The sequence below is a fragment of the Passer montanus genome, unplaced genomic scaffold (genome assembly GCF_014805655.1).
Source record: "Passer montanus isolate IOZ18808 unplaced genomic scaffold, ASM1480565v1 scaffold71, whole genome shotgun sequence".
NCBI classification, from domain to species: Eukaryota; Metazoa; Chordata; class Aves; order Passeriformes; family Passeridae; genus Passer; species Passer montanus.
Window position 1 is genome coordinate 1023667 of NW_024372259.1, and position 15942 is coordinate 1039608.

At 55.4% G+C, this 15942-nt stretch overlaps 1 protein-coding gene across 1 annotated transcript in view; it reads left to right on the forward strand.

Annotated features, from left to right (window-relative positions):
• Positions 1 to 6319: 6319 nt before the first annotated feature.
• PAPPA2 (pappalysin 2) overlaps positions 6320 to 15942 on the forward strand; it is an 89570-nt gene continuing 79947 nt past the window's right edge. The window contains exons 1-3 of the mRNA XM_039730236.1: positions 6320 to 6343; positions 6653 to 7412; positions 12598 to 13663. Coding sequence (XP_039586170.1) covers positions 6320 to 6343; positions 6653 to 7412; positions 12598 to 13663 — 1850 coding nt within the window. The remainder of the gene's footprint in view (positions 6344 to 6652; positions 7413 to 12597; positions 13664 to 15942) is intronic.

The following is a 15942-nucleotide window of genomic DNA, read 5'->3' on the forward strand; positions in this document are numbered from 1 at the left end:
CTATGACAGCAGGCTACAAGAGTCCAATGGGTTTTAGCACCAAGGAAGGTTCTGATTTGGAAGGGATGGTCCTTGCCAGCAAGATCTTGTCCTGACCAAAGCTTTCACACTTGTGCTTTGCTCTCTTCTGCTCAACATCTGTGGTGAGCACCCTGGATTGAGAAGGTTTTAAGTGCCACCACTGGGGTTAAGATTGGGTAAAAAAATGCCACAAACATCTCAGGAGCAAAACACCAAAAATCCTTAGGTGTCTCTATGCTTGAGGTGGTCCACAGAGGTGCACCATCATCACAACACCATTGATAGAGGCACTGAAGGGCTCAGGAGCACGAAACCAAAGATTCAAGGGCTTCAGCTAACTGGCACAGGAGGCACAACAGTGCAAGTCCTATGGGAAATGGAGGTATCCACTCTGGTTGGAAAGGTGGAGGGAGCCAATGCTCCTGGTGCCTCCAGCTCGTGCCTCATGTATGGACTCACAAGTACCAGATGCCACTGGCCTGGGGGTGCACACCTGGAGCTGCTGCCACTTCCTACACTGTGGGCAACCTCCAACAAACAAACTAAAAAGCAGCTGAAAACTTGCTGGATAGTGGGTGGTGCCAGAGTTCATCTCTTGCTCTTTTCCTTGTCCAGTGAAAACCAGTTGGTGTCATATCCCCAGCCTGGGATAACCACTTTTTTCTCTTGCTTTCTCATGTGTATGTGCTCAGCCTTTCTTCCACATTTTAACCAGGGTTCCAACCTGCCCCAAGGTGGGACATGAATGGCCTGAGTGGTGCAGGTCCACAGCACTGCTGTGAGCTGGAGGCTGTGAGCTTCCTTGGCAGCTGGCACGTGGCTCCATCCCCCTTCTCTCCCCTGTCTGTGGCTCTTCTGGAAAGTCTATTTTTATTTGTCTGTTCTAAAAATGAATGGGGAAGGCAGAGGTGTTTCCTTGTTGTGATGAACTTGTCCAAACCCCAAATACTTAAAACCCTGCTGGCCAGCTTTTAAGAGCTGAGTCTGACTCTTTCGTGCTTCTTTTTATTGCTCACTGCCAAATGACAAAGCAGGTTCTCTGCAGGATAGAGGGTGTCCCAATGACAGTGACTTTTGGATCAACAATAAGGTGGCACCTCTGATTCACAGTACCAAAAATCCTGCTTTACCTTAAGGTAGAAGTTAAATGCAGCCCCTTTGCCTCCACCCCAGCCACTGTGCTCATTTACTTCTGCTCCTTTCCTTCTTGCTGCAGCTGGCTGGGGTCAGATGAGAGATCTTAAAAAGTGAATGTTGAGGAACTGCTGAGCTTTGCATCTGCTCTGAGGTGGCACAAGGCATTTCTCCCTTCCCTTGTCCTTCAGATACCAGTGCCAGATTAAGTGTTCACTTCATGTCTTATCAGCTGGCTCTAGCAAATGGTTTTTCTGTCTGGGCAACACACGGAAAGTGTCTAAAAATGCAGGAGCAGGGTGAAGGCTATCAGGAGATGGTGGAGCTTTGTACAGGTGATTACTCTGACCCTCCTGCAAGGGAAGTCGTGCTCGATTAAGGAAGTGATGTTATCATGTGAGCAGCATTTCCAACAGGGATTAACAAGCAGATGTTGTGTTGGGCACACAGGCAATGAAAATGCAGCAAGATTGTGGCTTTATTCCACCTGGCCACCAGGGCTGCCTTGAGTGTAGTAGTGCTCTCCTGGAGCTCCTGCCAGCAGATTCGGCTCTGCTGGGGTGGGATTTTGAAAGTCTGAGTGGTCCCTGCTGTGTTTGTACAAACATGCTTCTCCCTTTGGAGGCTGCACAGCTCCTCTGGGATCCTGCCTCTGCTGCAGGCACAGGAGCTGTGTGGCATCCCTTGGCAAGCAGTTCCCACTGAGCTGGGATAGAGCTGTGCTTGGGCTATCCTGACTCTATGGGGCTGAAACTCCCCAACAACAGCAGCAGAATGGAAGTGAGAAGCTAGATTCCATTTTCCCCCTGCTTTTTCATGTATGCTTTTCCTCCTTGGCTGCTAGAAGAGCCACATTACATAAAGGCAGATAAGTCCCTGCCTTTTGTCAGCAGTTGAAAAAATTTTCAATATCTGAGACACCCTGTCTGGCAAAGGTCATGCCCTGTTCTCTAGCAGATCTTAATTTAGCACAAGTTCTTGGTGAAGTGTAAAACTTCAGGATGCAGGAAGATCCTTGGAAGCTGTTGTGTAGGGAATGTCTTCCCTATGCAGAGATGTGAATGAATTGCTGAGCATCTTCACCATCCTCACCTCCCAGCTGGAAGCAAATGGTTTTTACTGGAAGCTTGCAAGAACCATCCAAAGCACAGCTCTGCTGCAGCTCAGGGCTCCAGCATGATGTCCAAGGCTGCTCTGAAATAGCTGCAGCTGATGGTGAGGCAATGAACCAGCTCCAAGCCCCTCAGCTGATGCCCCAATGATGGCCTGGCTAGTTGGCTTCCTCCATGGGCTTCCTGCATTCCTGCCACCCTGGGCAATCCACAGGCTGTGTGGCTTGGAGCACAGGGGAGGAGGCAGGTGTGAGGTGTGAGGAAGAGGCAGCAGACATATCCTTTGCTGTTATTTAAATTCATTCCTTGGCTTCATTGCCAAAGGGCTTGAGGTCATGTATGTGGCTCGTCAAAGCCTTGAGGCAGGTACGGCTGAATTCAGCAGAGAAATTGCTGTCACCAAACTCTGAACAGCACAGGGAAACCTTACTGGGTGTTGCAGGGTGAGGGGAACCCATCCTCCCAGGCTGTGGAGAATCCAGGGGAGTGCCTGTGGGAGGTCTCTGTGATTGACTCTCATCCCTTACAAGATGTGTCCCTCTGCAAGGCACAACCACACAGGGAACAGGAATTTTGACAAGGGCATCTAGTGACAGGACAAGGGAGATTACTTTTAAGTGAAAGAGAGTAGGTTTTGATTTAGGTATTAGGAAGAAATTCCTCCTTGTGAGTGTGGGGAGGCCCTGGCACAGGGTGCCCAGAGAAGCTGTGGCTGCCCCTGGATCCCTGGAAGTGCCCAAGGCCAGGCTGGAGAGGGCTTGGAGCAACCTGGGATAGTGGAAGGTGTCCCTGCCCATGGCAAGAGTGTGGAACTAAATGATCTTTACAGTCTCTTGCAATCCAAACCATTCTGTGATCCTTTGATTGTATGGCTCTGGAGCTTTTGCTGCTGGACTTTCGGTGTGCGACTGTGGACTCCTACTGGCACTGGCAGCAGACAGTGGCTGCACACCAGGGCTTATCTCCAGACCTACCAGAAGCAGGAAACTCAGCGAGTTCCCAAACAAACCTCTGGTGCGGGAGGCCAGCGTCTCTGACCTCCGGGGGTCCTGAGTGTTTGAACAGGCTCCTAATCTGCTTGGGAAAAGCAGGAGGGCTGGGGAGGGAGAGGAGGGAGGGCTGGGGCTGTGCCCTGAGCGGGGTCGGCTGTTGCTCGTGGCTTTGATTGCTGAGGCTTGCTGTCTCAGCCTTGCGGGATTTGGCTGCCTGGCCGTGAACAAAAAAGCTGGATTCTCCCAGAGCCTTTATTCCCATGTCAAGATCACTGGTGGTTTTCCGAGGAGGAGAGGAGGGAGAGGAAGGCTTTTGTTGATGGTTTTTGACAGGCGTGGGGAAAAGCAAGGCTCAGCCTCTGCTCCAGCTAAATCCTAGAATCACAGAATAGTTTGGGCTGGAAGGGTCCTTTAAAGGTCATCTTGTCCATTCCTGCTATAGGGCACCCCACAGCTGCCCCTCACCTTCCCCCAGTGTGGGCTGAACCAGCCCTGGGTACCTCACTCCTGTGCTGGAACCATCCCAGAGCCCTCACATTTCACTTAGATAGGGCTCCCCCCTTCCCCTGCTTCCTTCCAGAGGCTCCTGGCTCCCTGCTCCTTCCCAGCCTCATCAGCCTGTCTTATCCAATCTCCACCCCAAATAATCCTGACTGCAGCCACTGACAGCCCAGAGGGTCCAAACAACAGGGAAGGACAACAAGTGGGGAAGGGTTGAGGAATAACCAGGCACAGTGACCCTCTGACACCCCTCTGCCCTCCTCCTTCCTCCCACCCAGCATCCTTTTACTTGCTCCTGAACATCCTTAGCAGATTTGAACTGCAGTGGCACCCTGCCTGAGAGGATCATCTCCATGGAAGATGCCAGGCTTGTTGCATTCCTTAGCCAAGATGGCCTGGCTCTGAGCTGGGATCTCTAACAGATGCCCACTCTGCTTCCCCGAGAGCCAGAAAACATGCTGAGGGCACGTTGCCACTAGTCACTCACCCTGGAATCCCCACCTTATCCACAGGACCAGTCTTCTCTTCACAGGTCCACAGGCAGCAAAATCATCTCCGTGATCAGTTAATTGTGGGGTTTTTTGTTTGTTTTGGTTTTGTTGGGTTTTTGTTTTGGTTTTGTTTTGGTTTTGGTTTTTAAAGCAAATTACTAACAAATTATCCAAATGACAGGGATTTACTCTGTAGCCCACAGTGGTGCTGGGATGGGAACAGCATCCCAGCATGTCTCTTCCCCAGACACTGAGCCAGCCCAATGATGTGCTCCCATTGTCCTTCCATCCTCATCCTCACCAGCTCCACATTGGCAGGGATTGCCAGGGGAACCTGACTGGGTGGAGAGTGCTCAGGAGCCAACACGGGCTAATGATTCATAGTCTCAGCTTCCTGCTCCAGTGGTTCCTAAATCTGGACAGACTCAGGCTTGGACAGGCAGAGCAGGAGAAGACAGGGCTTGGCATGGCAGGGAGCCTTCCTCTGCTGTAGCCCATCTTGCCCCCAGGAAGTGGGCTCCCTGGTGGGCTCTGCAGCTCCTGGTGCATCCTAACCCTGCAGATAGCGGAGCTATTTTGTTTGTGGGTGTTATTCTGTCAAGGGAGCAGCTTAGCCCAGGCCAGAGCCTATATATAGAGTCTCTGCCTGGGTGCACTTCTGGAGAGTTTTGTTGCCTTGATGCTGGATTCATCCCAGCTAGGCTGTCCCTGAGGAGGCAGTGCTGCTGAACCTCTTGGATGGCAGCTGAGGGTCTTGCTTCTCTGGAGTACCTGGGGAAGAATGTTCTGTGGCAAGATGATAAACAGCCTCTTAATAAGGTCACCACCACTCAAAATTAGCCATCCCGTGGGATCCTCTCTTATCAGGCCCTGGTAGACAGAGCTATCAGGAGCCTGCTTCATTCCTGAATGAATACACACTGTAAGCAGCCCTCGCTGGCATTGGCCCCAGGACAACACTTGCTGGGCCACCTCACCAGTGCCAGGCCCTGAGCAGGGCTGTCTCTGTGCCCCCACTGCCAGTGGATGGGCACTGGGTGCAGGCAGCAGAGCTGCAGACCTCTTCTCACCATCTCCCTGCAAGCAATGGGTGTTGGTGTTGTGCTTGGATGTGGTTCACGCCACTCATGTCCTCGGGAGCTGCTTGAGCAACTTTGCATGAGCCATCCTTGCTCTGCCTGGCCTTGTTGGCTCCCTTGTGTCCTCCCTTCCTCTTCACACCCTGCCAGCCCAGCCCTCACCTCCGTGTGTGCTCACACCCACCTTCCTCCTTCCCGGGCAGCAGGAGATGTGCTGTGCTCACCCCTCCTAACCCTCAGATTTTCCAGCACTGTGTTTTTCTATCTCCCCCTGACTAAAGGCACCAGTCCCCCACCCTTATTCCCATCACCCTCCCACCTTGAGGAGACAAAAAACCCGCCCAACCCCAGCCCCACTCAGCCAGCTCCTGCCGTTTATTCTTAAATCCCTTCCCTCCTGCCTTGCTGGTTTGAAAGCCTGTACCCTGGAATGGGCCTCCCAGCTTTCGCTGGCAACCCTGCTTCAGACTGACCGCCACAGATAGTGTTTGGGAGAGAAAAAAATAATGTATAAAATAATAATAGTAGTAATGAAACGGAAGCATGAAAAAGCTTCTCATCTCACTGGATCTCCTTGATGAAGTTTTCCTAGTCTCCTATGCCATGTGCTGGTGTGAGGGAGTCTCGGGAACCAAGAGAAAACTTTGGGGGTTTGTTTTCTCACCTGTATGCTTTGAGAAACTCTCCCTAGCAGCTCTGGTGCTCTGGCAGAGGGTGGGTGACATGCTTTTCACACTGCTCCCCACTCCCTTGGTGCATTCATAGGGTTTTTTTTTTTTTTGCTTTTGGATGTGTTTTGCTCAGATAAGGCACCTCCACCCCACCTTTCTGCACGTGTCATTGTTTGGGAAAGGAAAAAAATAATAAAAGCAAGAAAAAGCAGAAAAATCTCTTGCCAAGGAGGGACCCCGAGTCCAAGAAAACGTCTCACCTCGCCTGGGGCAGGGCTGAGGGAGGGCGTCCCCCCCTCTCAGCTTCTGTTCTAGGTGATGGAGACGGAGAATGGAGGCGAGGTGGGAACTACAACAGGAGAAAACACGGGCAGGGACAGGGCAGGTGCTGTCCCAAAACCCCGAGGGCGGGAAGGGGGTGAGGAGGGTTGTGTCTCCTCCGCATCCCCTCCCCGCCAGCATCCTGGGCAGCGCCCGGGAGGGCGGAGGGAAGGGAGGGCGATGCTCCGCTCGGGGTTTATTAGATTGGACATAATCATCTTTAAATAAGGGCAGCCCCCCCTCCACACCCCTCCTCGAGGTGGGGGTGGGGAGCGGAGCGCCTCGGGGCTTTCTAGATAAGGGCGACTAGCGCATCCCCCGCTCCCGCAGGCAGAGCCGGGCAGCGCCGAGAGCCGCGCAGGGTCCGCCGTGCCCCGGCAGCCCCGGCTGCAGCCAGACAGGGGGTCCCCGCCGCGCTGCTCTCGCCTTCCTCCTCCTCCTCCTCTTCCTCCTCCTCCTCCCGCAGGAGCAGAAGGGAGGAGAGCGGTGCCGGGGAAAAGTTGGGGGCAGCGGCTGCGGCGGGGGGCGGGGGACCGTGCCCCGGCGCTGCCGCCCCCCCGAGCACCCCATTTCCCCCGCGGCCCCTCGCCCCGCACCTCCCAGAGCCCCCAAACTTCGTTCCCCAGGAGGATGCTGCGCGGCGGAGCCCCCCTGGCCGCGCTGCTGCTGGCGGCGCTCAGCCTGGCCCGCGGGGAGCCCGCGGCGGTGCCAGGGTGCGGGATGGAGGCTCCGAGCCGCCGCGCCGCCCCCGCGCATCACCCGCACGGGCTGTACCCGCCGGGTCCCGCCGCGCACGGCGCGCCCCGAGCCGCATCCCCGCGGGGCCGGAGACCGCGGGGAGCCTGGGGAGGAGGAGAAGAGCCGGAGGGCGAGGCGGACGGCCGGGGCCGGGGGCAGAGGCGGCGGGGCCGGGAGCCGCAGGTGCCGGAGCCGGCTCGGGAGCGGCCGCTGCCCGCCCTGTACTTCTCGGGCGGCCGGGAGCAGCTGGCGGCGCGGGCGGAGGCGCTGCCCGCAGTCCCGCGGGAGGAGTTCACTCTGGAGCTCTGGGTGAAGGCGGAGGGCGGACAGAACAACCCGGCCATCATCGCAGGTAAAGCCCGGCAGGGAGGGATGGGGAGCCGGCACCCCCCGCGCCTCCGCAAACACCCGCACGCGGGACTCCCCGACTTCCCCGCTCTGGCAGGTGACACCCCGCGCCCACACCCGCGCTGTCAGCACCGCGGGCGTGGAATATTCCTCCTTCCCTTGAGACCAAACCCTAAACCATCCCCTCCCCTCTGTTCCCACCCGCCCCGTCCTCCCAGCCCGCCCCCCTCTCCCCCATCCCGCCCCGACTCCATCTGGCTTTTCCCGTCTTCTCTCGCCGGGAGCTGGAATGTCTCTCTGGGCGATACGCTGTCCCTGGTTCTCCTGCCTTTCCCCCAGCCCAGCAGTGGCCCCTGCCCGGGGCTCGGGGCGCGCTGGGGCTCTCGGGGCTCCCGCGGGTCCCGGGCGGTGGCCGCACGGTGGCAGCCGCGCCGCGCTCACCGCCCGGCCCCGGCCCGAGGGCTCTGCGGAGCGGCTGCGGGGCAGGGGACGCCCCCAGGGGCTTGTTCTGCCCCTAACTGCCCCCTCAAGAGCTTGCTGAGAAACGGCAAGGGATGAGCTGTGAGGAGCTGAGGGAGCTGGGGGGGTCAGCCTGGAGAAAAGGAGGCTCGAGGGGGACCTTATTGCTCTCCACAACCACCTGGAAGGAGGGTGGTGTGGTTGTCTGTCTCTTCTCCCGAGTGACAAGTGGACAAGAGGAAATTACCTTAAATTGTGCCAAGAGACGTTTATATTGAATACTAAGAAAAATTTCTTCTCTGGAAGAGTTGTCATGCACTGAAACAGGCTGCCCAGGGAAGTGGTGGAATCACTGTCCCTGGAATTGTTAACAAATGTATAGATGTGGTGCTTAGGGACGTGGTTTATTTATGGGCTTGGCAGTGCTGGGTTAACTGTTGGACTTGACCTAAAAGTTTTTTTCCCAACCTTAATGATCCTTCTCCTTAATGGAGAAGCTGAGGAGACAGAGAAGACTGGCACACAGGCACAGAGTGGGGCAGATGCCACCTCCTGCAGTGGTGCTGCATTCAGCTGTGCCACGAGGGGTGTTTGTGTCTGGGTACAAGCTCGGCAGGGCAGTGCAGGGACTCTAGGAAGGGCTGGGAACAGATGGCAGTGCCAGGATGTCTGGGGTCCCCACAGTGTGGGCTCCTGTGCTGCCCCAGCCAAGCTGATTGGGGAATCCCTCTCTCTATCATAACTCCCTTGGCTTGTGCTCATCCCACTGACCCTCCCTTCTGCTTTGTCTCATCCCTTTCATTGATTTATCTCCTCAGTTCTAGGGCAATAACCACACCTGTGCTGTGGAAAAGGTAGGAGGGACGAGCTGGAGTCTGTGGCAGAGGGGGAAAACAGCCATGTACAAGGAAACTACCAAACTCCCTGGCATCCACCTCACTGTGTGCCTTCCCATCGGCATCCTCGATGCCCCCCTGCTGGCAGGCAGCACCTTGGGATGCGTGGAGCACAATTCTCAGTCATCACAGCGGCAGCACGGCTGTTTGCATCTGGAGGTCTGGCCTGCAGGTGCTGGGTTCTGAGTTTCCCAGCTAGCTAGCAGAGGTTTTTTTTTTGTTACTATTTTTTATTCTTTATTTTTTAATTTCCTCCTGGAGGGTGGGACAGTCGTTAGTGCTGAAAGCACCACCCGTGAGCGCTGGCATTCACTCCAGTAATATCCCCCAGCTTCCCTGCTCCAGGGCTTGAGTCAGCCCCAGGAACCTCTGGCTGTCTGAGTCACTCTTCACTTCCCACTGTCTCCCTGCAGTTGGGACCAAGGGGCCCGGCTGTGGGTGGCCAAAGGGGGCCAGCCCAGTGCTGCTGGCATTTTGTGTGAGCAGGTGACAGAAGCAGCTGCCAGCCCTCGGCAGGTGCCGAGTCTGCTCCTGATCTGCTGCTCCTGCTCTGTCTAAAGAGAGGCGACTGAGCAGGAGGTCATCCAGAGGTGTGGAGGAGCTGGAGAGGCTCCAAGTGTCCATGTGAGAGGGAAGGCAGGAGGAAAGCAGGGCAGAGCTGAGCTCTCCCAGCATCAGTGCCTGGGAAGCAAGGGCAGGCTAAGCAGCTCTGATCAGGGAAAGCAAGCTGTCCTGTCAGCTGGTGTGGCTGCTGCTTGGATTGAAGGCTCAGGAGTTGCTGGAGTTTTCCCCTAGATGCCACATTTTGCCTCAGTGCCACCCTGGATGGGGTTGCTCATCCTTCTTGGTCACTCCTACTGGGGTATAACCTGCTACAGCCACTGTTAGGGAAGGAAACTGGTCCTTATTTCTTGTCCTACTTGTTTTGGGCAGCAGACCAGAGTCTTTTCATGTAATGCTGTTTCCTTTTCTACCTTTTTTGTCTCCCGTACATCTATGCCTGCTCTGCTCCTGGAGAACACCAAGAAATTCCCTGTGTGCCGGGCTGAGGTTTATTTTTACTTATATTGTAGGTGATTTTGTTGGGTCAGATCCTTCACCAGAGACCATCTAAAAGATCTGCTGTGTTTAAATCCAGATGTCCTCTTTGGGTCCCTGAGCTGGTTCCCACTTCTTACCCTAAGGGGTGACCGTGACTAGAGACTCCTGGCTTTTGTCACACCCTCTGGAGCTTTAGCAGCTGATTTCCTGCAGAATCTGGGTCTCAAAGCATGACTGAAAGCTATTCCTTGTGCTGCACAACTCCTGGCCCCAGTGGGAGAGGCTGCTTCCAGTGTGGTCCTTACAAAGGGGCATGCTTGATCTCTTTGTGGGCTTTTTCTCCACAACCTTCCCTGGCAGGTACCTTCTTCAAATTTTTTTGCACTATTACCAACAACTCTTGTGTCACCCCTCAGAGGAATTCCCCCAAGGCACAGGTGAACAGCCTAAACCAGGCTAGAGCTCCTCTTTCCTGCCTGAGGTATCAGAGTTGTACTTAGAGCTGCTGAGAAGATACCTCACACTTCTACAAAGCTTTCCCTTCTGGTGGGTTACCTCAGGACAAAATGCCAAGCTCCTTGGCAAACCCTGGGGTCTTCAAACTGCTCCCCTGATGACTTCTCATGAAGGCCCTTGAGAGATGTCAGGACCTGCTGCTACACCTTTTTTGTTACACTGTTCTGCAGTGGTTGCCAGCTGTGGGACATGCTGCTCTGCCTGCAGAACTTTCACTGCTATTGATGTGCAGATGTCATCCCTGGCCATGTCTGGGGTGCACCAGCTGCTCATATACTGATTTTCCTCCCCTTGGCCTTACTTACATCTCTCTGAGAACTTTGATGAAGTCCTTATACCTGGGCTCACTTAAATTTCTTTTGGCCAGTGTTGAACTCATCAGGCACTGCCAGGCATGGCTTGGCTCCAGCATGAGTTTGTGAGGATGGTAGCTTACACTCACCCCAGGGGCTGTTCCACCCCTGATGCTGTTTTTCCCTTTTTTATCTTGGGATTTTATCAAATTTGGGGCGCTCTGAATCATTTCAGGGTGAACTGCATGAGTTGTCCCAAGAGAAGACAGTACCAAGCCCTGTTTCCTCAATCCCAGTGAGGACCAAAAGATGGCTTTTGAGTGTGCAGGTCTCAGCACATTTCAGCCAGCACCCAGCCCAAAAGAACTCTCCAGCTTTGCCTTCTCACTTCTGCTAGGCTCCTTTGCTGGCCTCCTGCTTTTTGGCTTCTCCTGGTTTCAGCTTCCCCTGGTCTTTCTGCTTCCCTTTGACAATCCACCAGAAAGCAGGAGCTGGCCAAAGCCCATCCGCCCACGGAGCTTTGTGCGCGGCTGCCTTTGTAGTGAGCAGCGACAGGGATCCATGCCCAGGGTGGTTACGGCCGTGGGATGGTTTGGAGGCCACCACCCATCTCGCCCTTGGTGAAAGTGATGGATGGAGGGAGGGATGCTGCTTCCTGAGGTGCAGCAGGGCTTGGCATGGCCTTTGCCAGCCGTGTTTATAAGGGGGAAATGTGGGGTCATGGTAACCTGGCTTCCGACACATCCCCTGGATGAGAGCCAGGAGATCCTGCTCCTCCTGGAGCTGCTTCTGTTCTACACCTCTGCTTCTCTCCACTGGCCTCTTCACAATTCTGGCAGTAGGTGGGGCATCCCCAGGGACAGGCAAGACAGTGGCACAGGCAGGAGTGCTTTGTTTTGGACCACAAGGTCCTGATGCCATGAGGATGGGCAGGCAGTGTATGTGATGGGAATGGCACAGTGAGTGGTAGGAAAAGCAGGATGGAGGATATGAAATACCACAGCAGGAACATAAAAAGAGTTTCTGGGCATGGCAGCAGGTTTTGTCAGCATTGGGACACTGTTTGTAGGGGTGATGAATGGGAGAGCAGGGTGCCCCCAGAAGACACCACTGGTTGCTCAAAGAGTGACTTCATTCACCTCAGCCAATGCCCTGCAAGAACATGCTGGCTGTGGTGGTTTAGGAGCTCAGAGGCATTTATTTCAAGAAGCAGGTCTCTTTATGCTTGCCAGCCTTTAAATGCCTTATGGCCACTGATTCCCAGTGGCATTCCGTGCCTGCAAGCCTCTGGTTCTTTGCTGTGGGCACTCAGCAGTCTGGGGGAAAGTCAGCACAGCTCCAGGTCTTGCCTGGCCTAAAACAGGTTTGCAGCATGCTTGGGCACAGAGAGAGAGGCTATTCCTGGGAGTGGATTTGTGTTCAGGTGACCTTAGGGGCTGAGGAGTGCACTCGCCAGGCTGGAGGCAGCACAGCCCTCTCCAACCCTCTCCTGCCAGCACTGGATGCATGACTGGGAGGGAAACTGGAGCATAAACGAGAGCTGTAAATCTGTCTGGAAGCTGTTGGGGAAGCAGTCCCTGGAGGAGCCTGTATTGCTTTGGGTTGCTGTGCTCTAATTTTTAAAAGCTTTGGCTCGCAGATAAAAAGCTTAGCCTTTAATCCCATCCCGCCAGAGCACTCCTACAGAGAGCAACTCAGAAACACCTCGCTCTTCAGCCTCTCCTCCCATCCACACTCTTCCTCCCCTCTCCATCCTGCCTTTCTGGCTCTGCCATTCTTCCTGGCCGCTCCACCTACTCATCCAAATGATTTTGAATGGGGGCTGGGGTGTCACCAGTGGTGGAGCACCCACTGCCCAGCCTCTGACCACCTTCCTTTACCTGCTGCCGAGGACCCGGCCTGTGCTCCAGGGAGGGGTGGTGATGCTCTCTGGTCCTCACCAGCTCTCCTCTCTCTCTCCATCCCTGTCCCCGACCTGCTGCAGGTGTCTTCAACAACTGCTCGCACTCAGCCAGCGACAAGGGTTGGGCGCTGGGTATCCGTGCCCTGCAGCTCAGTGGCAAGAAGGACGCCCGCTTCTTCTTCTCCCTCCGCACGGACAGGGCAGCCAGTGCCACTGAGGTGACCTCCCACCACCGCTACCGCCCCGAGGCATGGACACACCTGGCTGCCAGCTACGACGGGCGGTGGATGGCCCTCTACGTGGATGGCGTGCGGGTTGGCCGCTCTGGCGGGCAGGAGGGACCCCTGCACAGCGCCTTCATGTCCTCCTGTCACACGCTGCTGCTGGGGGGGGACGCCTGGGGCACCACCCACACTTTCCGGGGACACCTGGCTGGGCTGGCCCTGTGGCGTGGTGCCCTGTCGCAATCCCAACTCCAGCGTTCCTTTCTGGAGGAGGTGACTGGGGAGACAGCAGCAGGGCTGGCTCTGGCCGCTGGCTTTGCCACCCCGGAGGAATGCTGGATGCCTTTTCGGGAGGGTGCCTTCCCCCAGCAGTGGGTGCTGCCGTCCCCACCACCCCCCATCCTGCGGCCGCTGGGCCCCCCGGCCTGCGGGCAGACTGCCTGCGACAACGTGGAGCTGGTGTCCCACTACAACCAGCACTGGCCGCTGCGCAGCTGGAAGGTGCTGCGGTACCGCGTGGTCAACCTGGCCGAGGATGACGGCGGCCGGCCCACGGTCAGCTGGGAGCAGATTTGGCGGCAACACCGGGCTCTGAGCGAGGCCTTCCGGCCCTACAACATCTCCTGGCAGCTCAGCCTGCTGGAGGTACACAACTCCTCCCTGCGCCGCCGCGCCGTCCTCCTGGGCTGCGAGCCCAGCAAGGTGGGCAACGAGCGCTGCGACCCCGAGTGCGAGCATCCCCTCACCGGCTACGACGGCGGGGACTGCCGAAGGCCCGGCCGCTGCTTCTCCTGGAAGCGCCGCAACGGCGTCTGCCACATGGAGTGCAACAACATGCTGGACGACTTCGATGACGGCGACTGCTGCGACCCGCGGGCCACCGACGTGGCCAGGACCTGCTTCGACCCCGACTCGCCCCACCGGTAGGCATGGGGCTCGAGGGGGGTGGTGTGTCAAGGGTGGGATGCACCCCGACCCAAACACCTGCTCTGCACCCGGGTATTGCTTCCGACCAGTGGCTTTCCAGTGTGGGAAGGCAGAGGGGCATTTTCCCATGGGGTGGGTGTGTTTGCCATCAAAAGAAGTGAATCCTACGGTGTGACATGGCACCCCTCTGTGAAATCCGCCAGTGAGTATCTTTTCCCCCACAGGGACACTCCTCCCCCCTGCCCCCTCAGGGGTATTCCCAGTTCAGAGCTGCCAGCCTCTGGGTACAGCCTCTGGGGTGGGCAGAGCAGCCCATGCAAAGGATATTCCTTACCCTCATCCCCTGCCTGGCATGTAGTTGAGGAATTGCTGCCCATTCCCACCTTCCTTGGATGTGTCTAAAGTCTGATTTCTTAATTTGTGTTCAAAATGCCTTCTCTTGATTGCTGGATTGGGGAGAAGGAGGCAACCCAGCAGTGCTAGGTGTGAGGTGCAGGATTTGGAAAGGTGTGGGTGGGTATGCATAAGCCTTCCTGAATCCTGCCCCAGGGAGTGATGCCCACAAGGAGATTCCCTTGGCTGGAGGAGGACGTGTGCCTTTATTGTGTGCTTCAGGTGCAAAATACCTTGAAAATCCACATGGACTGAAACCCATGGAGCATCAATATGCTGTGTTAGGGGATCCGTGTTGTCCCCAGGGGTCTTTGGAATCAGCAGCAAGGTGGGGGGATGGAGAGGAAGACCCCATTCACAAAATGGGGGACCCTGGGTTGTTTGGAACAGTGTCCTTGGTGCAGTGGGTGGCTTGCACCCACCTGCTGTCCTTGCTGGAGCCTCTGAAGTGCAGACAGCCCTGTTGATGGCTTCCAGCCCTTGGGGCTCTGCTAAATGTACTTTCTGTATGGAGATGGGGAATGGGGGGAAAAAAGTTCTGGCTTTTTTTTTTTTTTTTTTTGGTTTATTTTGTTTTATTTAAAGCCGTTTCTGTCTCAGTGTCAGAGAAAATTCATTCTCTGCTGTTGGCTCCCGATGACAGGCAGAGGTGCCCACTGGTGCAGGAGCAGTACAGCACAGATGGCAGCATTTGTCAAGAAAAGTTGCAAGGGAGGGTTTTAGAGACACATCTACCCTTTGATCTTCTTTCTCCTTCACTTTTCTTTCCCAGATAGGCTGTAGCCATAAATCCCTTTTTCCCAAGTCTGCTTCTTCTCTCTGTTCCTCCCCAAGCAGGATGGAGGGAGGAGGGAAGGAGGGGTCTCTGTTTGGGCAGTGGTGATAGAGAGGAGCAGCACTTTCCCTCCTCCCTTCCTGAGTCCTTCTCACCCACCCTTAAGTTGGCTGAGAAAACCCAGGAGGAGGACAGGGAACCTTTCCTCCAGTGTATCCCAGTGACACAGAGAGACATCACACCGCGTCCCTGCCCAAGTAACCCTCCCCAGATGTTTTCCCACCTCTGGAAGTCTCTTTGGTGACAGCAACCATTGCCACCCTGTGACCTCCTGTCCTCTTGTTTCCCATGCTGTGAGCCAGCATGGAAGTGCTTTCCTGCTCATGGAGCAGATGAAAAGCTTCCACAACAACTCTCCATTTGTGGTGGCCGTCAGCACCCAGCACCACTTGGCCTTGGCTTTGGCAGGACAAAGGCTCTGTCCTTGCCTCTGTGTGCAGTTAGAGAAATGTTTTCATCCTCAGACAAGAAGGGCTCCACCTTAAATTGAAAAAGGCCAAATTTTTGCTGGTATGAATCAGGGCTTCCATTTGTCAGGATTTTCCCCTGAAAGTTGGGAAACAAAACAAGAGAGAACAAAAAAACCCCTTGCTTCTGTGGGAAAGGAATGGGAAAATGGGAACACTAGGGAAATAACAAATCTTTTGCAATTTTCTTTCCGCAGACCTCATTGGCCTGCGCAGAGAACAAGAATGATTGATTGTAGACTAAGCTCAGAAAAATGAAATCCAATGTGCCTGGCATTTGGGAAATGAGGGGGCATGGGTTGAATCCTGCTGCCACTGAGGTCTTCTGAGCTGCTTTTGGCTGGCTTCTTCAGAGATCACAGGAAAAGGGAGTCATTGAATGGTTTGGGTGGGAAGGGCTTTTAAGTGCATCCAGTTCCACCCCTCCTGTGATGGTCAGGGACACCTTTTACCACACCAGATTGCTCAAAGCCCCGTACAGTCTGGTGATGCTGGTGGACATCCACCCTCCCTGTGCTCATCCCTGCTGAGGATGGCTTCTGGGGAGGAATATACTTGTTTGTGGGAAAACTGTTGGGAA